We start from the raw sequence: 26,781 nt of genomic DNA on the forward strand, positions 1-26,781 counted from the left end.
GGAAAGCAGAGACAGTCTCTGAGTTGGAGGCCAGCCTGTCCTAAAGAGTGTGCTCCAGAACAGCGAGGGCTACAGAGAAACCCTGTCTTGAAAAACAACAACAACAACAACAACAACAACAACAACAACAACAAAAAACAACAAACAAAAAACAAATTAAACAAATAAAGAATAAAGATCAGGGTCTCAATGGATAACCCTGGTCAGCACTGGCCAGGAACTCTGTGTAGACCAGGCTGGCCTTGAACTTAAATGTTCCTGCCTCTACCTCCCTGGTGCTGAGATTAAATATGTGCCATCACGCCTGGCTTGAACTCACGACTTCAGATGGGGCGGCACTCGTCCTTTCTGATGATTTGTAAGTCCCTTTTATACATTGAGGATGTGCTCTCCTCAATCTGATTGGTTTTTACGTTTTGTGTGCAGTATGCACATACACGTTTGTGGGACCCCTCTTCTGATGGTCTGCTGAGCCTTGTGTCATTTTGTGATAAGGCTGTTCTTGAACTCCTATTCCTCCTGACTTATTTCTTTAAGACTTGCCAAACGTCCTGAAGTTTTAGCCTGGGCTCTCTCAATTTAAAAAGAATGAGAATATGGACTGGAGAGATGGCTCAGCAGTTAAGAGCACTGACTGCTCTTCCAGAGGTCCTGAGTTCAATTCCCAGCAACCACATGGTGGCTCACAACCATCTGTAATGAGATCTGATGCCCTCTTCTGGTGTGTCTGAAGACAGCTACAGGGTACTCATGTACGTAAAATCTTAAAAAAAAATACAAATAAGGAGGAGGAGAAGTAATCATAGTTTCATCTCAACAGTGATGTCTTGTTTTATTTGAAAAAGCCACCTAACTCCTGTTTTCCATCTGGACTATACAGATAATGGCTATATCCAGGGCAGTCTTGGGGATTGAGTGGCTCCCAGTGTAAAAGCATGGAGTACTAGTTTAGCTATCAATAAAAGGCCATTATCACTGACCCTCCCACCATCCTTGCAGCACTCGGTGATCTTCTGTCCTTGAACCTGGTACTTTCCACTTGCTCGTGTTTTCCTTCCATGACTCATACTGTGCACCTAGGACTAAGGCATATCTGCCCCCAAGGAACTCACAGCCAGAGGAAAACGGGGATACACATTATAAGGCACCACAGTCAGCAGACAAAGAAGGCAAACGGCAAGGAGAGTGGCTAGGAAGGCTTAGGCGCTGCCTAAGAAAGGGCCACTGGTGAAAGCAGCACAAAGCCAGAACCTTGGCAATCCCACAGGAGTGGAGCATCCAGGAGCAGGGGGAGGAAAAGGCTGCTGTGTAGGAAGCAGCATGGTTCAGTCAGTTGGGGAACTTAAACTTTATCTCCAAGAATAAGGTAGAGAGTTTCTGCAGGACCTAGCAATAGGTCAGGTTTATCAAGGTCAGGTTTACATTTCCTACAATTCACTGTGGAGTAGATATGTGATGCAGAGATTGCTGGATGAATAGTCGTGTCCCAGGAACAGAAAAGGGCAGATAAGATAAACAGGATACCAGGTTATACTGGTGCAGTGGGGTCAGTGGGAAGGGGGAGACTCACAGTAGAAAATCTAACTATTCTGTTGAAAAGTTAAGTTCACAGTGTCTAACATCATTAGATGTATCAGTAGGATGCCTTCGAACTCCCCAGTAGTAGGAGGCAGAGACCAGCCTGGTCTACATATCGAGTTCCAGGACAGCTACGCACACACGCACGCACGCACGCACGCGCGCCCATCTGAGGGAGAAGAGGGTCACAATTTTAAAAGGGGGGGCATTTTTAGATATATCTGGAAAAGGTACTCAAGTCCTCAAGCACATTGCTTAGGGAAAGGACTGAAGGGCTTAATCTATCGGTAGGTGGTAGGTCCAATTTGGAGCTTATGAGATTCTGCACAGTAGGTCATCAGGCCCCAAACCCAAAAGCAAGCCTAGACCCAGTCTGGGAGAGCATGCACTGGCTAGCGAAGGTTCTGGGCGCCAGGGGGCGCAGTCAAGCTGAGGGAAGCCGAGCCAGGCTGCTAGGGACTCCCTCAGCCCTAAAGGAAGCCGGCCTTTTAAATGTGGAGAATCTGAGGGATACCGAGTGTTTTCTGAGGGTAGGCTATTGCCTCCTCAGGGAGACTCAGCCGGACAGCTAAATCTTTCGAGCTGATGCTCCACCTCCGGTGCAGGCAGGTCTTCAGAGCAGCGCAGCTCAGCTGATGATACAGAAAGGAGGGAGCTCTCTAGACCCCTAGCGATCTATCGCGCCCTCCAAAGCCAGACTTAGACTAGGTGCTCCGGATTGCTCACAGCATAAAGGGTGGAAGAGTGTGCCAGCCACATGAAAGAGTCATTTGGGAAAGGAGGAGGGCAGGGCATGCCAAGGTGACCGGCCTGAACACTGACCGGTCTCTGAGGGCACCGAGAAAAAAGAGGGCACGGGATGGGGATGGTGACGTCTGAATGGAGGACCAGGGGCGTCTCGGTCCGAAATCCTGACTACAGATCTTAAAGGGACACCGATTAAAGACCAGGCAGGAGGCACCTGAGGGCAAGGACCGGGTGAGTCAGGAGATCTACCAGGGATGCAGGAACGATGCCAAGACCTGGGTTCGGGGCGTTCTGATACCCGTAGACAGAGCCTGGATAGGACAACTGGGGCTAGGTAGCGAGGAACCCGGACAAAAGCCCAAGGAGCAGGCCGGGAAACACAGCACAAAAGGGCGGCAATGGCCTATGGAGCTGGAGCATCCGGCTCTGGTTCTCCCCAAGCGAGGACGGTGGTCTACACTGCGGGCCGAACCGCAAGGTGCTGGAGCCCAGCTCGCTGTGGACCAAGACTCCCTGAAACGCTGACCCAGGGACTTGACAAGGAAGAGGGCTCGGAGAAGGGCGTGGGGCGATGCCCGCGGGGCCACCGGGTCGAGGGGCACTCCAGTTTAACTGGGTAGAGCTGGGCCGTTCCAAGCCGCCCCCCAGCCCCCCCATTCCTCTTGTTTGTCTCCAAGTCCGGCCGGAACCGGCTTCTGCTCGCCGGGGGGCGGGCGGGTAGCTGCTGATTGGCCGATGCCTGTTTCCAGCCCCACTCAGCCAATCAACGGGCAGCAGTGTTTTTCATCTTAGGATAGGAATAAAAGGGCTGGAAATAAAGGGGACAGAAAAGGCGCCGGGCGGGCCCGACACACACTGTAGGAGCTGGGTGAGCTGGATTCCCAGGATCCGGGCCTCAGACGAGGGTACGGGAACCTGAAGCTGCTCACAGGCAGGTGTTAGAGGGAAGGCGCATGTTATCAGAGGGACTTCACTGGGAGGGAGACGTAAGGAAAAGAACACGGAGGACAGAGGGACGGGATCCGCTTCTATGGAAACGGGCTAATTGCCGGGGTAACAGCCCGACACGGGGGTCACACGGTTAGCTCGCGCCGCCGGTTTGAACCGGCTTCGCCTCTCCCATGCGGGGTTCGCGTGGCGGTAGCGCCTAGCGACCTAAACACTAACCAATGGCGGGGCAGTTCCTGTGCGGTCCCGCCAATGAAAGCGCCGTGGGCGGGCCGTTCCGGGGCTCCCGGTGCTGATTTTGTGGTTGAAGGAACTAGCTCTAAGGAAGGGTCTCGAGTGCGGGCGGGAGGGAGCCTGTCAGGGTCCCTGGGAGTGGCAGCTCTCAGGTGTGCCTCTGCTCAGGTGACCTTACTGCGAACTGCCTCCCTTTCCGGCCACCAAAGTAGCTGTTCAGTCTTGCTTGGGATCAGGACCAACTCCACGTCCTTGAGCATACATTAGCCCTTTTCTAGCTGCCATGCCTCAGTTTACCTCCGAGTGAACTAAGGGAGAAGCCTTTCCTCTTGGCCAGCAGGACTCCACTGTGTCCTAAGGTAGCGGTACCAGGCAGCTGTGGGTTCGGGGTGGCCCAGGTCCCTGACAGGGCTAGGGTTCTCTTCTTTTGCGGCTTGCACCTATAGCCTTGGCTGCAGGGGGTTGACAGGCTGGTCGCTGTGCGCCAGCGGTCACACGGCTTGGGTAGAGCCACCGCTGAAGCTGAGGTCTGTGCGCAGGTGTCTGCAGAGCCGGAGCCCGGCCACCGCCACACCGCACCATGGCGCCCACCCTGGCCACTGCCCATCGGCGCCGCTGGTGGATGGCCTGCACTGCTGTGTTGGAAAACCTCCTCTTCTCGGCAGTCCTCCTGGGCTGGGGTTCGCTGCTCATCATGCTCAAGTCGGAGGGCTTTTACTCCTACCTGTGTACGAAACCAGGTGAGATGGGCGCCTCGGTCAGGGGCAGGTTCCTGGAGTGGATTGGGTCTTTGGGAGAGGGCGGTTGGTGGTGAAGATCTAAGCCAGCTATGCCTGCTTGCTGCACAGCGCCTCTAAGTGCCAAAAACCCCATTTGATCCTCATCCAGCTCTCTGGGTACATATCATTATCATCGTCCCTGTTTGTGGATGGAGAAACTGAGGCTGGGACAAGTGTTCCATTTGCCCAAGCTGCAGACTAATAGACTAATAGACCGCTGCGTGCAATCAGGAACATTGCTGGCCTCCTGATCTTCCAAGGCCTGTAGCATTGCTTAGCTTGCAGTAAACATGTGTAAGAAAGAGGAACTCTCATAGGCCGGGGTGCAGCAAGAGAGAGGAAGTGGCTTAGCCTCCACCCGAAGGAAGGTTCATCTAGACCTACATGTTTTTAAGTCAGGACCTTATGGAGTCTCCTTAAGGGCTTGCCAAGATATAATTTCTTGTCTATTTTTACTGCTTTATGATTCTCCAAAGGCCATTTCCTCTCCTGAACTGTGAGAACATCTCAGTGGCTTTCAAAACAGAGAGAGGAAGAGGAAGGGAGACAGTGGTAAAAGGATGCTCGGGTAGCTCCAGTAAAGGCTGAAGGCAGGCTGAAGCTGGCTCACACCACCCCACCCTTCCTTCTTCCACTCGGGTCTTTCTTCCCACCCTGATTGCCTTAGTGTGGTAGGGTCATCGGTAAAGCCGAGTCAGCCGCCTTCCTCTCCCCTTCCTAGGCAGCCTTGGTAAGAACTGCTTCTTGTAGTCTTTGCCTCTTGTCCATGCCCCACCCCATACCTAAGTCTTGTTTGATGGAGCTGGCCCAGGTTTGACTCTGCTGGAATGTCTTTTTATTTCTACAGTCCTCTTAGTTTATTTTTTACTTTAAATGTTTTTCTTACATTTATTCATTTATGGGGCGAGCAGAACTACGGAAGACAGAGGACGACTTTGGGTTTTTGACACTCTTTTTCCACTATGTGAATTCATGAGGCCAAACTCAGGTTGACAGATTTGGTGGCAAGTAGTCATCAGTGCCCTGAGTGTCACCTCTAAGAAGCAGGCTATTTATTTATTTATTTATTTATTTATTTATTTATTTATTTATTTATTTTCTAAATACAGTTTCTCTGTGTAACCCTGGCTGTCCTGGGACTTGCTCCGTAGACCAGGCTGGCCTCAAACTCAAAGAGCCACCTGCCTCTGCCTCCTGAGTGCTGGGATCAAAGGCTTGCACCATTATTGCTGGGCTCTAAAGAGTTTTTGTTTGTTTTGTCTTTTGTTCTTGAGACAGGATCTGGCTATGTAGCCCAGGCTAGCCTTTAATTTGTAATCATTTCGTCTCCTCCTGTGTGATGGGCTGACAAGCCTGTGCTGCCTCACCCAGCCTCTCACTCTTACCAGAAAGTTCAGGCCCACTCCCACTGCCTGGACTTGAGTCAGCGGTCAGTCTTCCCTTCCCTTCTCTAATCTGCCCAGAGGATCCTCAGTGTACAGAGCCTAGTAGGAGAGGGTAAAGGCAGGAGAAAGGGAGGGATCCAAAGGCCACCTGGGAGAGGGCAGAAAGCCTATCGTTGATAATCAACCTTCAGCCTTTAGCACTCAAAAATATTTCCTAATAGCCTTAAGGGTTCTTGGCAGGTCTTTCCCCACATCAGCAAGAAATCTTGAGAGACAAGAGTCAGACCTTGTTCCTTGACCAAGCTTTCTGTTTTGCTTCAGGGATGTCAGGAGATTAAAGGCCCCTCTGAAAGGAACAGGTGGGAGTGTTGACTCTTTCTTCTCCCTTTGTTACAGGATACACTGGGGATTTAAAAAACAGAAATTAAAAAAAAAAAAAATCAGCCCCCAGGCGAAACTTTTAGTACCTTATCCTGACCAGAGGGCTGCTGTGGTCAGGTTTTTTTTCCTTTTCTTTCTTTCTTTTTTTTTTTCCTGACTCATGGCACTGGTGACATCAGATTGTCCACTTTTACACAATTTCTCGGATGGTATGGGCAACATGGAGCTGGAAACTGCTTTCCTGGGGAAAACTCTGTCTTCTTCCTTCCTTTGGGTGAGGGGAGTCCAAGGATTGTGCCAGCAGAATGCTGAGTTGGTATTTAAGCTCTTGAGAGATTTGACAGGTCACTCCTAGAAACCAGAGTGAAGGGGAAAGGGTCAGGATCGTGGGTTGAACATCAACTTCTTATCCTATGCCTTTGCCCCGAGTCTGATTTTGGTTTTTCTGGTTATCTGGCAAACTCGCTGACCTAGCATCCTCGGCGGGAAGGCCTGCTGATTCCACACAGCTTATCTCTCCAGCCTCCTTGTTCTGCGGAGTCCCGGGAACCTGTTGACTTTTAGGGCCAGAAACCTCTGTGCTTCCTTGACTGGGAGTGTCTGGCAAAGCTAGGGTCAAGGTTTGCAGTGCAGCCCTGGTGGATGGGGGAGTTGATTGCTTTAGGCCTTTAACTAGCTGACCTGCATGCAACTGACTGATAGAGACTCGGATGTCTCAGCTTTTTGTTGTCTCTAAGATTGATGGCGTGAATTTGTTCCCCGAAGGAAATTTGCCTGAACCTGTTGAAGGCTTTGGGACTCTAGCCAGAATCTGGCTACAAACACGGTGTTGGGTTCCAGTTTGGTGATGTGGAGGAAGGAAAGGAATCCCTTACCTCTCTGTGGCCCAGTAGCTTGCTTTGCTTTTTCCGTATCCTGGGCAGGAGCTCGGGAGCTGGGCCTGGGCATTTCATGAGTTTTGTGTGATGGCAGTAATGGTGATAGCAACTAGAGTTCTCTTGTCCTCCTGCTGTAGGCCATTGAGTGTCTAGTCCAGGAAGAGTGGGGCTTTCCCAAGCTAAGCCCCTTGGCTTCTATATGACCACCGTTGCCATTCGCCCGACATGACTTCTTCCCTTGTTTTTTTTTGTTGTTCTTTAGTAGATTTGGGGTCCTTGTTTTCTGAGACGGGGTTTCCTCCCATAACTCTGGCTGACCAGGAATTCTCTGTGTCAACTGGGCTGGTCAATCCACCTGCCTCTGCCTCCTTGAGTGTGGGGGGGTGGGCGGTGGGAGTAGGGGGTGGGGAGAAGACCAGCAGTGGGGATCTGGTTGTGGCCAAGTGGGAGACCTCCCTAAACTTAAGGCACAAGCCTAGAGGGTAATGGAGGGTGAGCTGGTATTGGGGGAGCCAGAGTAGTATATAGCTACACCTCAGAGGGGAAAACAGAAAGGACTGGCACAGAAGGGAGCTAGAGGACTGGGTAGGTGGAAGGGCTGGGAGGCAGGGAAAACTGGATTTTATTCTCAAGGCCAGAAAGAAGCCAGGGAGGCAGAGGACTGCCAGAATCCAGTGAACCTCTCAGAGGCTCTTGTGATGGCTGAGGGTTTGCTACATGCTGGGTGTGAATGTGGGTGGAATGAGGGCAGGAGACAGAAAGCTTTGGGGCCCCTGCTAGACTTCAGCGTAGCTCTGAACAGGAAGGTGGCCGGCCACCCCCCACCCCCACTCTGTGTGTACATGTGAGTGCTCTCACATCTATGGACACGTGTGTGCACGTGCAAGTTGATTTGAAGATTCTTCTTCAGTCATTCTCCAGTCCCCACCCCTTATGTCCCCACCCCAGACACAGTTTCTCCGTGTGGTGTGTTCTTGGCTGTCCTGGCACTTGCTCTGTAGACCGGGTTAGCTTTGAACTCACAGAGCTCTGCCTCTGTGTGCTCAGGTTAAAGGCGTGTACCGCCATCGCCTGCTCCGTGTACCCTTTTATTTATTGAGGCCGGGTCTCTTATTGAGCCCAGAGCTCAGAGCTTTTCCATGGCTTCTGCGTGGATCTGATGCTAGTGCTCAGTGTTTGCATAGAGAGCGCTTTATCCCCCCCCCCCCCTCAGCTCTGTGCTCCTGGCCCACACAGTCAGTACCTGGTAGGACCTCTCACCCTGACGCCGAGAAGCAAGACCCTCACCTCTGGAGGACTCACTGTGTAGACCAGGCTGGCCTCCGGAATGCAGTGAACAATTACAGTCCTGAACCACCTCCCTGGACTTGTTTTAACTTCTTCCACCCCTTGTTTGTTTTTCATTTTTTTTCCCAGTGCAAACGCAGGGCTTCACGTGTGCCGGTTCTACCACTTATCTACACCTTTTTTAGCTCACCCCTAGTTTATTCTGAATTCAGAAAAAGTCCAAAAGAAACAGTAAGTGGACTAAAAGCTTGTACCCACAGCCTCTAAAACGTTTCGTAAAGCGTACCCTTGGCTGTCACCACCACCCTCACCCTCTCATGACCTGATTTCCCTCCCTAACATCTGTCGGCCTATTTTGTCTTAGTGTCTCATGAAGGTCCTGTCTGCTTGGGTTGGCTTTCCATGCCTTTGTGAGAGAGCGGAGGGACAGCCCCGTTCTCACTGGGTGATAGGAAGAGCCTCTGGTGCTGCCTAGCTTTGTTCTCTCCGCCTTCCAGAACTGCCTCTAACCCATGGGGATCAGGAGGGCACAGTCAGTCTCCTTCCCTGACGTCTCCATTGGAGACCGTGTGGAATACGGGGTCAGACTGAGAGGGCGCTGAGTGGCTTGAGGAATGCCTACTACAGAGCACAGTGGCCAGGCCTCAGCAGGCTGCCTGCAGGAGGCTGCTGCTCCTGGGGCCTCCATCAGAGGGCCGGGCGGTGGTACTCTGTGAGCCCTGCCTGCCTCCTGCTTGCTCTGTGGCTTAGGCGACCTCTCACCCACATCTCCCCTGCTGGGCTGACATGCTGCTTCCTGTTGCCGGATAGACTAAGGATAGAAGAGAGGCAGGGGATGCTGGGGCAGGTACCCTCAGGAGGGCTGGCCCGGGGTCAGCGCCGTGGAGGGAGGGGCCCAGTCACTAGCCAGAGAAAGGACTGCTAAGGAACTTGGGGGTGTCTCCATCTGTGTGCCTCTTTGTTTCCTTAGCACCATCAGGGGGATATTCTGGAGTTCCCCACTCTCTTTGTTTGCCTGGGTTGAGAGGAGGACACTCTCTGACCCTAAAGAAGTCAAGGGGAGCCCTGAGTGGGGTCACAGAACCCTCATGGCTCCTTTGCCTCCTCTGTTAGGATTTTGTTTGTGAGGGGCCAACAGTGCAGGGCATTGTTCTCTCTCCCTGGCCCTGGCAGCCAGTCCCATCGCAGCACACTGGCACACCAGTTTCTTGCCTGTCTTGTTGTTTGCCCTCCCTGGTGGGGCTAGCCTGGGCTGTTCTGACCACTTCACGGTGGAGACACCTGTTTAGTAAACAGGTGTAGGGGTCACCCAAACAGGCTGGCCTGAGCTGGGTTGGTGCTGGCTGCACTCCAGACTGAGCCGGGGACACCTTGGGGCTTGACACTTCCTAGTGTTGGTCCCTCTCCTGGCTTTCTGTGGCCAAGTGGGAGAAGAGAAGGCAGGAGCAGCCTGGGTATGAGTGGGCACCTAGTGGGACTGAGAGGATTTGTGTGGGCTGTTTATTGCTAACAGAAGGCTAGGCTCCTGGAAGGTTCAGTTTTCTCTCTATGCAAGGGACACTCAAGCTCCCCAGAGAAAAAAGACCCTAACTCGGCCCCTAAGTCCCAGGTCATTTGCTGTTAGACATCACTTTCTGAAGGCAAGTGAGGAGAGGCCTGGTGCCCTGTTGGCAGGATTTAAGAACAGATACTGGTGGCTTGAAGAATTGGTACCTGTTCCTGGGCATAGTGACTGTAGCATAATGAAAGGCAGACATCCTTGCTTCTGCCCCAGGCCCTCTCCTCGGAAGCCCTGTGTCTAGTTGCAGACTGATCAGATCATGAACTAACTTCAGATACTCGTCCTCATGTGCTTACTGGGGTGGGGGGCATGCACCACAGTGTGCATGTAGCAGTCAGTGAACAATTTGCAGGAATTTGTTCTTTGCTTCTACTGTAGGGTCCAGAGAATCAAACTGAAGCTGTCAGGCCTGGTGACAAGTGCCTTTATCTGCTGACTTACATCACTGGCCCATTTTAGGACTAGAAAAAAATTTTTTAAAAGATCTATTGTATTTTACGTGTACAAATATTGTGCCCGAATGTATTTCTGTGCAGCATACTTGTGCCTGGTGACGTTTAAGGTCAGAAGAAAGCATTGGGTGCTCTGGAGCTAGAATTTCAGTGGTTGTGAGCTACCATGTGGGTGCTGGGAACTGAACCTGGGTCCTCTTCAAGAGCAACAGGTGCTCTAACCACTGAGCAATCTGTCCAGCTCTTAACTTTTTTTTTTTTTTTAATTACACTGCAATGCTGAGAACTGAACCCAGGACCTGGTACCATACCTCTGAGCCACATGCTAGCCAGTGCCTTGAGATTTTATCTTCTTTCCATCAGGAATCAGTGGAAGCTGGACATGGTAGTACAGGCCTTTGAGCTCAGTAAACAGAAGGCAGAGGCAGGCAGATCCCTGAGTTCAAGGTCAGCCTGGTCTACAGAGCAAGTTCCAGGTCAGCCAGGGCTACACAGAAAAACCCTGTCTAGAAAAACAAACAAAAGAGTCATGGATGGACTCTGGGGAACTCTAGGGGAGAGTGCCTCTCAATAGGCTGTACCCACCTTGTGCCACCCCCCCCCCCAAAAAAAAAAAAACCCTCCTTCCTCCCCTGCTCTGTGTCACCAGGGAGCTCATGGCTCTTGAAGTTCTTGAGCACACGTAACTGACTGCAGACCCTTGGTGGCCACAGTCCGGTCTCCCAGCGGGCAGAGTGCCCTCCTCCCCCTGTATTTCATCTGTGCTGGCCGCCCCATACCTGCATGATTGCTGAGGAAAGAATGCTCACTGCTGGGTGGAGGCCCTGTCCCCCTACTGCAGGTCCAGTTCCTGCTCTGCTGCCAGGGCTGACACCTGAAACCAGCCCCTCCTCACACCTGCCAGCCACGGCAACACATGGGACCAACGGGCTGGGAGAACCCTGTTTGCCGTGTGTTTTGGTTGTCAGTGTGGAGGATGTCTTGGAAAGGGGATTGAAGGTGGCAGGGGCCTGGCCCGAAAGGTTTTGTTTGTGTGAGGGTTCAGGCTGTTAGCCCTGGCTCTGATTCCCCTAAATCCCTGTCTTCAGCTTGGTTCTTCTTGTCCTAGTTCCATACCACTCTTGATCTTTTTGGCTACTGGGGTCTGGTTCATTGTCTCCACTCACTGGGTAAACAGCTAAGGTGGCCAGGGCCCGCTGAGATACACAGTAGCCAGAGGATTATTCCTAGCCTTGGACTCATCCCAGGACGCAACTAAACACACACGCATACTGTCACATGCTGACCCAGCGCTGTGTTCCTTGCCACTGTTGAGAAGCTGCCTTGCTATTAAACCCCCCCATCCTGAGCCCCAGTAAGGCCGACACCAGCAGAAGCAGTGGCTGTTGGCCCCATGCTCCGTATGCCCGTTGGGAGCTCTGGTTTTTCTCACAACCATCCCCAAAGCTCTAGAGGTATATATACCATCATGTCGTGTCTAGTTCACAGATAAGGAAGCCAACAGAGCACGGTCAAGTCACAGTTCCAAGGATATATGACAGGAAGCAGGGGAAGGGAAGTTAGAATCCAGCAGGTCCGCCATTTTGGTCTCTGCAGGCCCCTAGCCTGGCTCAGGAGGTAGGCACCTGTGGTTAGTCACCCCACGCGATTGATTTCTTTTTCAGTTACCTTGGGTGGCTCTGAGAGGCTCTGAGCAGGCTTTGTAGACCTCATCTGAGCTGCCCCGGCAGCCAGAGGGCCACAGCTGGGAGGCAGGCAGTCTGAGGAAGAGTTTCTTTGGCTCTTTGGTGGCTCCTTAGAGCTAATCAGTAAGCTTGCTTCTGCAGGGTTAGCCAGCATCACTTAAGGAATGGCTCCAGCAAGGAGCGTTTCTCAGTCCCAGCTTGTCCCCCACCCTCCCTCCTGCCAGTGCAGGACTTCTCCCTGTGTTGTTTTGAGAACTTTGGTGGGGGCTCTTATGTGTGCAAGGTATGGCTGGCGCTGACACTGAAGGCAGTGAATGTCATCATGGGAGGGGGCAGCCAGTAAGAGCAGTAAGAGTGGAGCTTGTCAGTAAATCAAAGAAAATGACTCTGCCATTAACAGAACAAAAACTCAGGCAGGGAGTGTGTCTTAGTGGTAGGTAGCTTGCCTTATATACATGCGGACCTGATTCAATCCCTGTTCAAAAACAGGAAGGGAAGGCCAACTCTTTGGTTCTGACTTACAGTATATGGTGGTGGGAAATGGCATGTGGTGTGTGCTGTGATTGGGAAGTACAGGCTTAATTAGTTTGCCCAGATTGGCTAAGGAAGCCCTGGCGTTCTGAAGAGATCCAAGCCCTCCTTTACACTGACTGTATGTGTCTCTGTGGACAGAACTACTGAGACTGTTTGAGACAGCCTGCGGCTCCACAGCCAAGGCTAGACCCTGAGCTACTATTATTGGGTATAGGGTGTAGGATACTCTAGAAGGGAAATCACACTGGCCTTGACCTCTTGGAGACCCATCCCAGTGCTAGGATTAAAGGCATGCACCTCTACCACCTGACAGAAATCACATTATTTTTTTTGAGACAAGGTCTTAACTCTGGAGCCCAGGTGGCCCATGCCCACTGCGTGTATGTATGTACATGTATGTACATAAACATGTGGAGACAGCCCTAGGTGTTGTTCCTTTGGGAGCCTTCCACCATGGATTTATTTGTTTGTTTGTTTGTTTGAGACAGGGCCTCTCACTAGCTGAGAATTTGCGAAGTAAGGGTAGGCTGGCTGACCACTGAGTGCCAAGGATCCACTTCTCTCTGTCTTCCCACTTGACACCATGCTTTCCTCCCCTCCCCTCCCCTCTGCTCTTCTGTTAAGACAGGGTTTCTTTGTAGGCCTGGCTGTCCTGGAACTCACTCTGTAGACCAGCTGGCCTCGAACCTGGAGATCTTCCTGCTTCTGCCTCCTGTGCCAGGATCCACAGCTTCGGCCCTGCTTTATTGCATTTATGTAGTGCATGTGTGGATGCACACATGCCACAGGGCAAGTAAAAGTCAGAGGAATCAGGCCTCACCTTCTAACCTGTGGCTCCTGAGGATCCAATTCAGGTCATTAGGCTTGGTGGCAGGTACTAAGCCATCTTGTCCGTCCAACCCTCTCCCTTTTGACACAGGGTCTCTTGTAGCCTAGACTGTCCTCAGACTCCTTATCTGTGGATGACTTTGGGCCCCTGATCTGACTGCATTCAGCTCTAAAGTGCTTAGACAATAGGCATCTGCCCTCAAGCTAGAATAGAAATCCTAACCTGGGACTAATGCTGTATCAGGGGACACTTGAAGTCCTTGAAAGTGTAGACAAGACTGTTTCCTGAAGAATGGCTTCTTTATTGAATTCTTTGACTGGCTTCCGGTTTCTACAGATAGTGAAAACATCTGCATTATTGCTGCAGGGGGTCTGGGTGAATAAGCCCTGTCTGGTCAGTTGCCAGAGCCTTAAGGCACTACGAGTGAACTTTGGCTTTCTCGGTGGTAAAATCCTGAGGGTGAGTCTGTCTTCAATCTTTGCGGAAGCCTACCATGGTCTCTTTCTTCATACACACAGAGAATGTCACTAACGGCACAGTCGAGAGCACTGCAGAGCCGGAGCACGAAGAGGTGAGCCTAGTGAATGGCTGGCTCAGCTGCAAGGCCCAGGATGAGATTCTGAATCTGGCATTCACCGTGGGCTCCTTCCTGCTCAGTGCCATCACCCTGCCTCTGGGCATCATCATGGACAAGTATGGTCCAAGGAAGCTCAGGCTGCTGGGCAGGTCGGTATGGGTCCCTTGAGGGCTGCATCAGGATAGGTGGTGCCTTGAGCTGCATTCTTTGCTGTAGGGAATCTTGGGCTGTAGTAGCAGTGCTCGTGGGGCTCCCTAAATGCCTGCCTTGGACAGGGTTACTACAGCATCTGCCACAGAATCCGTAGATACTGTGGCCCTGCTGCCTTCTGCATGCAGCCACAGGATCTGAACTTGTCTTTACCATGAGTTTTTTTTTTTTAAAGATTTATTTATTTATTATATATAAGTACACTGTAACTGTCTTCAGATACACCAGAAGAGGGCATCGGATCTCTTTACAGATGGTTGTGAGCCACCATGTGGTTGCTGGGAATTGAACTCAGGACCTCTGGAAGAGCAGTCGGGTGCTCTTAACCTCTGAGCCATCTCTCCAGCCCTACCATGAGTTTTTGGGGCCATCAAAGATGGCTCATCAGGTAAAGACACTTGCCCCCAAGCCGGATGACTTTTGTTCTATCCTTGGAACCTACATAGTAGAAGCTAGAGAACTGACTCCTGCAAGTTGTCCTCTGACCACTATCCTTGCCATGGGATACACACACCAACATGTGTGTGCACCTACACACATTAAGCCAAATAATAGAAAAGAGCATTGGTTTTCAAAGGCGTCTGGCCATATACTTTGTCCAGAAAAAAAAAATAGTTTCTTTTTCTTTTTTCTTTTTTTCAGAGCTGGGGACCGAACCCAGGGCCTTGCGCTTGCTAGGCAAGCGCTCTACCACTGAGCTAAATCCCCAACCCCCAAAAAATAGTTTTAAAGCATATATAAATATATGCAAATTTAATTATTAATCATGTGTCATTCTTTCTCCTCCTGTGGTGTATGTGTGTATCTGTGTGTGTCTGTATGCGTGTGCATCTCTTTGTGTGTGTGTGGAGGAGAGTTGCTGCACATGAAATTCTATCTAATGTGTGCTGGGCTAGTGTTCTACACATGAATTATAGCCCACATTTGCCATTTTTTTAAAGGTTTATTTATTTATTATATATGAATACACTGTAGCTATCTTCAGACACACCAGAAAAGGGCATCAGATCCCATTACAGATGGTTGTGAGTCACCATGTGGTTGCTGGGAATTGAACTCAGGACCTCTGGAAGAGCAGTCAGTGCTCTTAACCACTGAGCCATCTCTCCAGCCCACATAAGCCATTCTTAATAGTATAGGCTTTAAATATAAAGGCTATGGTTGAGGCTCAGTAGTAGAGGGCTTGCCTTAGGTGCATGGCCCTGGGTTCTATCCCCTGGCTGGCCTGGAACTCCCTTTGTAGCCCAGGCTGGCCTTGAACTGCCTCCTGAGCACTGATATCAAAGACGTGCGCCACCACAGCCTGGTGAAATGAGTGAAATTTTAACAATTATAAGATGAAGCTGAGGATGCAGCTCAGTAGGAGAGCACTTGTGTAGCATACAAAAAGAGCCAAGGTTCAAATCTCAGCGCTGAGAGCACGTCCTAATAGATCAGCATCCTCCTGGGTTATCTTCGTATCTCATGAGGCATCTCCCGGGTCTCCTAGAACTGTTAAGTAATGATTGTAAAACGTTCTGAGGTAACTTGTAGTAAATACCCCACATCCATAACAGTAGCAGTTGGTAACAGTGTAAATAGCATCCTTTCTGTTTGGTTTCAGTGCCTGCTTTGCTGTTTCCTGCTTGCTGATTGCATATGGAGCAAGTAACCCAGACTGTGAGTATGCCTTTTCTCCCTTTTTGCCAGAAACTTGGGGCAAGATCCACCATCCACTGGTGCTCACTGGCCCACCTGCTCTTGGATGCTGTATTAGGCTTGGGGTCACCCATTCAAGTCAGAAAGGATACATGTGGGCCCTCATCGTCACTAATCACATGGGTGGCTATGGCACCTTTCCGGTGGTATGTTGCCTGGGGTTAGCTCTTTCAGATGCATTGGTAGTAAGAGAATAATTGTCCCGAGCAAAAGTGTGAGAAGTGTTTGCAGGGTGTGTGAAGCTCATGCCTCATCCCCAAGCCGCAAACCCAGTCCCTGGTGGCAGCCTCATTGATGCCACTTGAAAGATAAGCTTTATGGACTAGGCCAGCTACAGGTCATGGCCTTCTGTGGTGCAGACATGGTAGGCTGAGCTATCTCCTCTTCCTCCTCTCTTTTTTTTCCCCCTTTAGTGCTGGGATTGAACCCAGGACTTGCAAATGTCAGGCGAGTACTCTATCACCGAGCACTTGGATATTTGCGACTGAGGCAGCCCAAGCTAGTCTCCAGCCTGCAGTCCTCCTTGTTCAGCCTGAGGGCTGGGATTACCGGAAAGATCCATCACACCCAGCTGAGCCGAACCCTTAAGGCACCTTCAGCCAGTCCCTGACAAATAGCTTTCTTCCCTTCTGGACCCCCTCCCTAGACGAGGAGTTTAAGGACTTTTAGGACAACACCAAAATGGGACCTGAATTTCACTAACATCTTCACCGGGCTCATCCACAGGTTTTCAGGAACCTGGGGTTTTAGTGTCTCTGAGGAGCTTTTTGTGGCCGTTTGATTGCTGCTGGGTTAACAGAAAAGAGAGTGGGTGTATGTCTTTTGCTAGAACTCAAGCTCCACAAGGCAGACAGGAGGCCAAGGGGAGGAAGAGAACTCACTCCAGGTGTCGCCAACCCTCAGTGGCCTGCCCCTTATTTTTAGCTCATTTGTAGCCTTCTTGGCTTGGAGCTCTGTGCTGCTGGGTTCCCCTACTTATGCCTTTGTGTCTGCCCACAGCGCTCTCTGTGCTCATCTTTATCGCCTTGGCTCTGAACGGCTTTGGGGGGATGTGCATGACGTTTACTTCATTAACAGTAAGTACTGGTTTGTTAAGGAACATTTTCAGCTGAGTAAACTGAATTTGGGGCTTATCTGTTGGTTTCCAGGTCCTTTCCTTACATTCTCTTTTTTTTTTTTTTTTTCGGAGCTGGGGACCGAACCCAGGGCCTTGCGCTTCCTAGGCAAGCGCTCTACCACTGAGCTAAATCCCCAACCCCTTCCTTACATTCTCATATATACTTGGATGTCCCAAGCAGTGTAGGGGCTCTGGGTGCAGTGGGCTGACAGCAAAGCCAGTCCCATGGGTTCTAAAGTGGGCAGCTGTGCCTCCCTGGGTGCCTTGCAACTACCTCTGGCCTTGCAGTGGAGAATGCAGGTTATTAACGGTGTCCAGAGAAGACAGTATCTTCCATGGCTGCTGTCCTGAGGCTCTTCAGGAACTCCAGCTAACGCACGATGCCATTTGTAGACCTCTTTAAGAACCACCCAGCCCCAACCTCAGCGGATGCCTAGAACTGAGTGGCAACATTGCCACATTCTACTTGACTAGGGCACAGAAGTCCAGCCAGATAAGTGGAACTGTTCTTGGAACTTTAAGCCTGCTCTTCACAGGACTGTCAGGTTGCCACAAAACGGGTTTCTTTTTAAGGAAGGAGGAAGGAGGAGGTTGAAGGAAAGCTGAAGGAAGTTGAAGAAGGTATAGAAACATCTTTGTCAGAGGGAAAACTGCAGACTTGCCCAGCCAGGCAGGGGTATCATCAGAGGCTTCTGTCAGCAGGGATATCTCCCTACTCAGTTTACCCCTGAAGGTCTGGGGGTACACCAGTTGCCGTTACTGTTTGTGGTGAAGTCTGGTTCTGATTTCCCATTATGATTAAGTCAGGAGTCAAGCTGTTGAGAAATCGTAGGACCCTCCTGGTCCTTTGATGAAGGAGCCCTGGGAGGTGAGGACTCTTTGTGGCCTGCCTAGGCCTCCATCTGTTCCCTTTTCTTAAGCTTTGCTCCAGCAGGGAGAATTAGCTGTGTCTGAGGACACAGGAAGTTCACGAGATCTCTGTTCAGTGAAAAAGGCCAGCATGGGCAGCCTGAGTGGTGTGCCCTGGGTGTGGGTATCTTAGGGTGAATGGCCCACAGAAATCTGGGGACTCTGCTGGTGCCAGGGAGGTTTACTTTGTATCTGTTGGGGCACTTTGTTTGTTTGTTTTGAATCACATGCATTTAAAATAAAAATAGGTATATTCTCCCCTCTCATAGTCCCCGAGGAAAACAAATGCTTAAACAGTGAGAAATATGTTCATACTGTGAAGAGAACACAGATTCCAGTGTGTTGTGTAAATGTGAAACAGGAGTCCTGCACAGGCCTGTTTGTTCTTGGACAACACGACAACCACCAGCCCTTTTTATCAAGATGAAAAATATAAACCTGGCATCGATTGCCCTTGTTGTTGTAGAGGAGACGCCGGGCACCTGTTAGGGCAGATCTGGATTTCAGGGATATAAGTTTGAGATGGTCCTGGGACTTGAGGAGCTTAGGCACCAAGGTGCAGAATGGTGCTTACTCAGCGTGAAGCATGGGTTAAATACAGGCTGGGGTGTGGCTCAGCACTTGCCTGGCATGCACAGGGCTCGGTACCAACCCCAGCACTTCATCTATAAAAAGAGAAGAGCTGGGTAGGTGGTGCTCGCCTGTAATCCGGCACTTGGAGGGCAGAGGGGAGACAGTTGCTGTGACTTCATTCAGCTTTAGCTACAGAATGAGGCCTGGCCCCTGTTCCCCTGAAATGGTAGAAAGGATTGCTAAACAGTAGCAGTTCTGTGATGAGAAGGAGCCGCGGGTCAGGAGTTCAAGGTCATCCTCAAACAGTAACAGCATCCTCAGTCACATAGGAAGCTCAAGGCTGCCCTGGGCTCTCCAAGACCATCTCAAACAGTAAGAGTAAGAGGTAGATAGAGTGGGGAGCTTTGTTTAAGAAATCCTTCCCAGGCAGTGGTGTCTCTAAAAACACCCCCCCCCAATCCTATGTGTCTACCTTCATGAATTTTAGAATATACCCCTCAGTATTGTTTAGTCTGTGCGTGCGTGTGTCACTCTTTTGGCTTCATCACCATCAGTTTGCCTCATCTACACAACTCGTCTCCCATTTCCCTGAGTTCTGCGCTCTTCATCTTTAGTGTCGCCCTGCAGTAGAGACAAACTCATTCACGAAGCTAGTTCCCCACTCAGGAACATTCAGGTTGGTTTCCAGGGCCTTCCTTTGTGAACACTATTGAAATGAATGAACGGTTCGAACATGTATTTCTATAAAATAAGTTCCAGGAAGTAGAATTTCTGGGCCCCCAGATTAGCATGTTTTAAATTTTTTTTTTTTTTTTTTTGGTTCTTTTTTTGGGAGCTGGGGACCGAACCCAGGGCCTTGCGCTTCCTAGGCAAGCGCTCTACCACTGAGCTAAATCCCCAACCCCCATGTTTTAAATTTTAATACATGCTTTCAAACGGACTCCTAGAATGGAGTCCAGTATCCGCAGTGACGGTCCCAGAAACATGTCTGAAAGCGCCTTTTCAGACTCCTCCAAGACTACTCATTCATCTGTAACACGTTTTTACATTTATTTGTTTGATCTGTTTGTTGCATGTGCACATGAAGCACATGTGGCAGTCTGAGGCTGGCTTTCTGAGTTGGTTTCTACAACCGTGTGGCTCTGGGGAATAAATTTTCTTATCAAATACCTTCTTATACACTGAACCATCTTGCTGCTCCTCTTTTTTCTTTTTAAAGGTCTCACTAATGGGGCCATGGCTGGCCTGACATTTGGTGTGTAGACCAGGCTAGCCCCAAACTCACAGAGTTTGTTTCTGTTTCCTCTCTACTAGGGCTAAATGTTTCATCCTTTAAAGATTACGCAATTTGACACCATGAAAATGATACATCATAAACTTTTTCTTCTTCTTTCCTCTTTTATATTGTTACTTATTTTTAAGACAGAGTCTCATTTAGCCCTGGCTGCATTTGAACTTAACATGTTGCCCAGGCTGGCCTTCACTCCTGATTCTCCTGCTTTCCCCTCTCCAGTGCTCAGGTTACAGATGTCTTCCCTGTCCCTGGCCACTGTCACCAGTGGGTCTTTTCAGTGACTTGCTTCTTTGTATCATTTATCTCATTTCCCCCTTGTACTATTTTCTTTTTACTTTGTACAACTCTTTGAAATACAAATAATCTCTGTAGGAGTAAAGGGTTTCCCTGGGGCTTTTAGATTCCTATATGGTCCATGAATTAGATTCCTATATGCTCCAGAAAGACTATGCACTTAGACGCCAAGCAAACAGTGTACATACATGTTCTGTTCAGGGACATTGTAGGGTGTCAGTTGCTTTCAGCATCATTGTGTGTGTATGTATGTGTGTGCATACATGTGTTTGGTAGCGTGTGTGATAGCGCCTGGTTCTCCTCAGGGACCTACCCAGGCTAGTTGGTAAGTGGGCACTGTGTGAAACACTTGGTTGGAGGGAATCCATCCTTGTAAGGGAGGTATAGGGCTTGTCCCCTGACGTCTTTATCTTGGACCTAGGTTTCAGGGATTAGTGAGCTGCTACCTCAGGTCGACTCCAAACGTCTGCCTGGTTTTTATAAACTAGGTTTTGCTTGAACCACATCGGGCTGTTTTGCTCACATGTTGTCTATGGATGCTTTCATGCCACAGGGGCTTTTGGGCTGTCATGACAGAGACCATATGGCCCACAAAGACAGAAATGTTTACTGTCTGGCCCTTCACGGAAAAACATTTGCCAACTTTGTGTTTAGAGGCCCTAAGACACTACGCTGTTCTCCCCCTGAGGACAGAGGATCAGCACTCCTGCACACACACCCCAAGTCGTTCAGGTTAGCTCTCTGAGCACTTTTTTTTTTTTTTTTTTTTTTTTTTTGGTTCTTTTTTTCGGAGCTGGGGACCGAACCCAGGGCCTTGCGCTTCCTAGGCAAGCGCTCTACCACTGAGCTAAATCCCCAACCCCTTCTGAGCACTTTTTAAGTCACCTTCTTCACCCATTCCCCCAGCTGGAGGGTCTCCTTGGACATTCCCTTGTCCTGTGAGCCTTCTCACGGGACCTGATAGCTCATGAGACTAAGCCCTGAGAGGGAATAGGAAATGGGCTATCGAGGACAGACTGCAGCTCTTAGGCAATATCCCTGGGCTGGACGCTTTCTGCTGAGCAGAGCTGAATCTGGTTCTGACACAGCCCAGGCCTTTAAAAAGCAGAACCATCAGGATAGCTCCCAGACACAGTGCCGGCAGCGCAATGGCACTTTCTGTTTGTGCCTCCCACCCGTGTTTTCATTTTGGGGACAAAAGTGTTTTCAAGGTTGCCTTTAGAACTCCCTAAATCAAATCTACAAGGACTTTTAAACAGAGAATGGCTCCTTGATAACCTGGGAATGTGGGGGAATGTGTTGTCAGGGAAACCCTCATTTAGGGACTTTCTCAGGCCCAAAGCTTTGTATGACATGGACTGTGGGCTGTCACACTCATTGGTGAAGAAGGGGCCCCAAGTTGGCAAGATGCCTTTTCCTCATAAAACAGAAGGAGGTGTCCCATAGCTTGTACCCCTCCTCCACCCTCCCCTCCTACCTTCCCCCCTCACAGAGCCTTGGGAGTCTACACTCTGTCCTCCACACTATAGTCCTTTCCTTCAGTGTAAGCGGTTCAGAGGCTATCCAACAGTCATGGCTGGTTAGCTCAGGTCTCTTGCAGCACTGGGTCTGGGCATCCCTGAGGGAGAAGCACACCAATCTACTGGTGCAAGCACACACCCCATGATGTGGAGCCTTGGCCTCCCCCGGACATCTGGTCAACACACTCTAGTCTGTTTGCTTAATGTCTCCAGTTTGTACAGCCCTTTAGTTCGCTCCATCAGCTGAAGCACAAACATCAGTCAGCGGCTGAGGTGGCGTCTTTGGGCCGCCACCCCACAATCCAGGGCCTGAGTTGCTTAGAGATGGGAGCAGATGCAGCCAAAATTGTGAACATATCTTTTCCACTTCATTACCCTGACCCTTGTCAGTGTGGGCGGGATGGGGAGTTCTGGTCTGAAATACTTACAGAAGAGTGATTACAAAATGTTCAGGGGAGAAAAATCTCTGTGGGCTTTTCCCATCTTATTTATTGAAGTTTGGCTTTAAAACCTGAGGAATAAATGACCACAGGGGAATTAGAGTGGAGGTTGAAGAGGACAGAGTCCATTCATATCCTTCTCTTTAAGGACCTGAGGGACAGGTGTGGAGGCAAACAGCCCCTGTCAGCGGATGTGAGTCCAGCAGCCTCCTGCTGAGCTCCGTTCTACAGGCAGACAGAGTTTCATTCGCTTCCCTTCGGGGAGAGCCTGAGTACCAGGCAGGTGGGACTCTCCTGGTGCCATAGCCCACTTAGCCTCTGATTTCCATCCGTATCTTGGGAAGGCAAAGCAGTCAGTGGATGGCCGTTGGGCTGGGGAAACTGGTCATTTTTTCAGAGGGGTTCTACCTGATAGATTTGCTCCACGTGACATGTGCGGGGGTTGACAGGAGGCAGTGGGGGTGTCGCCAGGTGGAATGGGAGGTGACTGGAAGAAGGCAGTTTTCCCTCCCCACCCCTGTACCAGTGAAGCGGAAAGGTGACCGCAAGGACCCGTGATGTGTGCTGAGGGGTGCCTGCTTGTTTCAGTTAGGGAATGACCCAGCTTTTCTGAGTCCTCTTGTCCAGACTAGTTTCTGGGTAGAGAGTCTGGATAGATAGATAGATAGACTGGATCCTGGCCTAACAGACTTTACTGAACTCAGGGTGTACATATCAGCCAGCTGAGGACAAAGCTCTTCTCTGAAAGGATCACAGACCTAGAATGTTAGTCCCCCACCCACTGTTTGGCTCTGGGGCTTCATTAGAGAGTCAGGGAGTAACCCCAGGGTGAATGGATTCAGGGGGCCTCAGCTCTGAAAAAGGACTGTCATTCATCCCACAGCCTTCCCTGGGGGTTGACATCTTAGGGTCCCTAAGGAGGCTTGTCTAAACTGTTATTTTGGCCATGGCCTCTGGGGATTCTCATCCAGTGGCCTGAACACCAGGGGAGGGGCTGCCTACAGCTGCTGTTTTCCCCTCTGGGAATGTGACACAGCTGGGCCTGTTTATGGTACAGCTGAGGGACTGAGGGAGAGTGAGTCATCAGGGTGAGGGAAGGCCTAGCCTAGGCCCAGGAGCTCAGGCACAGAGGACAGGTTTTGCTTAGCAGAATAGAGGCAGCAAAGTGGCTGTGAGAAGAAACCAGGATCTGGGAGAGGGGCTTAAGCTGCCTACCTGTAAGTGTGCCTGGGAGCCAGGAAGCAGCCTCTACGGAGCAGAGCGTCCCCCTGCCACCTGTTGCCACAGCGCGGCTCCAGCTTCCTATTTGGCAGCAGAGCTGGTTTTGCCCTCCAGCAGGCCCTCGAGGCCTCACTAAGGCAGTCAGCTTAACACTCAGACAGCACTAACAACATCACCACCATCTCGGCACCATTATGTCTGACAGGACTGGGCAAGGGCAGGAGGACAGACAATAATCAAGGAGAGACCAGACTAGTGAGAGAGGGAACCCAGATCAGAGAGTCCATATACAAACACACATCCCTGGGCGGAATGGTCCTGGATCACAGGGGTCAGCCGAGGGCAGAATTGGGCAGAGGCTGGTCTGAGAGGAGTGTCTGAAGGGATTATAAGAATCCCCAGTGAGCTGAATCAGGTAGGATGCCTTAATAAAGATACCTTAATAAAGAATACGTAAGGGAGAGAGACAACATTAGAGGAGAAACGACTTGAGATCCAAACAGAAGTGTGGCACCAGGCCTTCACCTAGTAGGAGTTCTGGATCCTAAGGTTGACCTTTACTAGCTTGAGGGAGTCTTTTGACCCTTAAATGCTTTGTTCTAAGATAGGTGCTCATGTGACTTGGGCTGGCGGAGTGGAGCATGAATTTCTGATCCTTCCACCTCCATCCACCTCTGGAGGGTTGGGATTAGAGGTGCGCCGTGCCTGGTTTAGACGCTGAAAGTTTTGTAAGCGGTGAGTAAGCAGGGACAAGGAACATTTAGACAGTTGCTTTCAGGGTTTTAAAGATATAGAAAGCAGGTGCTAAAAATAATTGCTATTAGTATACATGCTCTTTACTGGGAAGGAAATCTGACCACACTGCTCCTGAGCCAACAGTGGGGAAATCTCCAGCAGGCAGGCAGGCAGGGAGGCCGGCCAGCTTTGGAAAGAGGAGAGGACCCAGCCTGAAGGAGAGAACACAATTAGTGTTACCACTTAGGTACAAGGTAACCAATGCCACAGGGAACGCAGGCTTTCTGAGCCTTACCCTCCTGAGCCCTCTGACTATTGACTGCTGTTTATGCTTGGGGTTTCATTAGCCAAGGTCAGCCTCAGGCTTTGACTATCATGCCCTTTCTCTTTCCCACAGTTTTTGAAACAGTTAAATCTATTTAGCCCAGACTGGCTTCATGCTTCTTACTCTCCAGAAACGTGCCACTAAACCCACCTTGATCACCTATTTAAAATATGTCTTTCTGTTGTTTTATAAAAAGTTAAGAGCAGGGTGGTAGTGGAGCAGCCCCTAGTCCCAGCATTTAAGGGGCAGAGGCAGGGGGATCTCTGAGTTTGAGACCAGCCTGGTCTACAGAGCAAGTTGTAGGATAGCCAGGGCTACACGGAAACCCTGCCTCAAAAACAAAATTATACATTAAGAGGAAATTAAATGACAAGGAAAAACATACTTATATGTGATCATATAGGATGCCTGACTTTTGTTTTTGATTTATTTTTACTAATATTTTAGTTGGCATACAAAATAGTAGGTCTCGTTAGAACATGCTCATACACATATTACTGTGCCTCCTCCGGTCCTCCTTCCTCAAACCCTCCTTTCAGTGTTACAGATTAAGCCTAGGACTTCGCGTTAGGTGAGGACTCTACCACTGAGCTGACCCTCTCGGACCACGACTCACCCTTTCATCCCATGACAGAAATCCTTTTATGAATAAATATAAAAGGACTTAGGCTCTAAAACCAGAGACGTGGTTTCCTAAATTATAGACCATGTAAGCAAGCAGGCACTAGGCAGTCATTTCAGACTGTGTCAGAAAGGAAGAGTAAATCTTAGAAAACACTTTATAATAATATATCGGGTTAGAGGGGAAGAGCTGTGACGCATGCCTGCAATCCCAGCTCTTAGGAGGCAGTGGCAGAGAATTATCTCCCCAGACCCTAATAGCATATTTGAAGCTAACCTGGGCTACATGGCACACTATCTTAAAAATAAACAAAAGAAACAACAGTGTGGAGGGACTAGAGAGATGGCTCAGTGGTTAAGAGCACTGGCTGCCCTTCTAGAGGACCCCAGTTCAATCCCCAGCACCCACATCACATGGTGGCTCACAACCGTCTGCAACTCCATTTTCAGGGCATCCAGCACCTTCTGGCCTCCTTGGGTATCTGGTACGCAAGTGGAGCATAGACTTATTTGCAGGCAGAACACCCATACACATAGAATAAAATAAAATGCTAACAAAAAAAGGGAATAAAGAAGTTGGATGTGGTGGTGCACGCCTTAAATCCCAGCGTTGGGGAGGCAGAGGCGGGCTGATCTACATGAGTTTCGAGGGTAGGGCCGCTATACAGAGAAACCCTATCTTGGAAAAAGGAAAAAAAAAAATGCAGGGGAAAAAAGGTTAGTTGGATACAGTGGTGCCATTGTGTGGTCTCAGCTGTTTGAAAGGCTAAAGCAGGAAAATTACTTGTGCCCAGGAGTTCGAGACCAGTGTAGGCAACATAGCACAGTTAGTTACTTTTTAAAAAAGGAAAAGGTTGGGGTTGGGGAGTTGGCTCAGTGGCAGAGCGCTTGCCTAGCACGCGCAAGGCCCTGGGTTCGGTCCCCAGCTCCGGAAAAAAAAAAAAAAAGAAAAGAAAAAAAAAAAAGAAAAAAGGAAAAGGTTTATACAGCAGTATGTTGCCTGATGACCCACGTTCAATCCCTAGGATCTACATGGTGGGAGGAAAAGAACCAACTCCCACAAGTTGTCTTTTTGTTCCAGATGTTTTATAATAGATATGCATTCCTTTTCTAACCAGGAAAAATATTCATAATTTAAAGTACACAACATAGATGTTGGCAGGAAACTGATGTGGTTTGCCCTGAGGCCCTGTGCTGCCCTAGGAGCAGCATTCTGACCAAAATAACATGGGTTTTCTTGGTTTGGTAACACTCTTCCAGGTAGGATGCTGGGTGTGGTGGCCTATTCGGGTAATGGTAATAACCAGCATGTTGGGAGATTGGGGTGGGGGATGAGGAATGGAGGGTAGCAAGACCAAAAGATCACAGGAGACCTTGTCTCAGAAGAAATCAGAAAAGGAATGCTGCAGGCAGGTTGAGCAGAAGGATAATTTCACTGCTGCCATTGATCCCGCCCAGGGCAAATGGTTTCATCACCAACAGGTGAACCTGTTCTTTTGTCCTTGAGTCGTCTAAGGAGATCAGAGCAGGGGCACACCATCCACCTCAAGCCCTTGTTATGCCGGCCACTATCCTAGGTAAGGATTAAAAGGAGAAAGAAAAGGGCCAACCAACTCCTGGTCTGCTTTTCTGGTGTGTTTGCAAGCCCCTTTGAAGAGGTTCTGTCCAGGGCTGATTCTGATGTGGAGAATTTTTCCTAAAGACATAATAGTCATGTGCAAATGAGTTCATGCTCAGTGTCCCTGTCCCCCTCCCTGGCTTGACCCGGCCTGAAGGAGGACAGGCCTTTGGCCTCAGCTGCTCTTCTGACCCCTCTGATCTCTTCCTTTCTTCACTTGTCCTGACTGGACCAGAATCTGTTTTCCTTTTCCACATAGGCAGGTATCATCTCTGGATTCTCCCCAGGGTGGATGCCTTTCCTACAGGTATGCCTTGCTGCCTGACTACGTGCGTTTGGGAACCGAGTGTG

The 26,781-nt window shown here is 49.9% G+C and overlaps 1 protein-coding gene across 5 annotated transcripts in view; it reads left to right on the top strand.

The window, feature by feature from the left end:
- Window positions 1-2,040: 2,040 nt before the first annotated feature.
- Window positions 2,041-26,781, top strand: part of Slc43a2 (solute carrier family 43 member 2) — a 45,393-nt gene continuing 20,652 nt past the window's right edge. The window contains exons 1-5 of one of the 5 annotated variants that reach the window (XM_039085518.2): window positions 2,041-2,556; window positions 4,047-4,247; window positions 13,797-14,004; window positions 15,669-15,724; window positions 16,763-16,839. In XM_039085518.2, coding sequence (XP_038941446.1) covers window positions 4,088-4,247; window positions 13,797-14,004; window positions 15,669-15,724; window positions 16,763-16,839 — 501 coding nt within the window. In that variant the 5' untranslated portion in view covers window positions 2,041-2,556; window positions 4,047-4,087. Of the gene's footprint in view, window positions 2,557-3,102; window positions 3,257-3,399; window positions 3,867-4,046; window positions 4,248-13,796; window positions 14,005-15,668; window positions 15,725-16,762; window positions 16,840-26,781 lie in introns of those variants that run through there. The other 4 variants (XM_063268680.1, NM_001105812.1, XM_063268679.1 and 1 more) reach the window with 4 other exon arrangements.

Source organism: Rattus norvegicus, chromosome 10 (genome assembly GCF_036323735.1).
Source record: "Rattus norvegicus strain BN/NHsdMcwi chromosome 10, GRCr8, whole genome shotgun sequence".
Classification (NCBI taxonomy): Eukaryota; Metazoa; Chordata; class Mammalia; order Rodentia; family Muridae; genus Rattus; species Rattus norvegicus.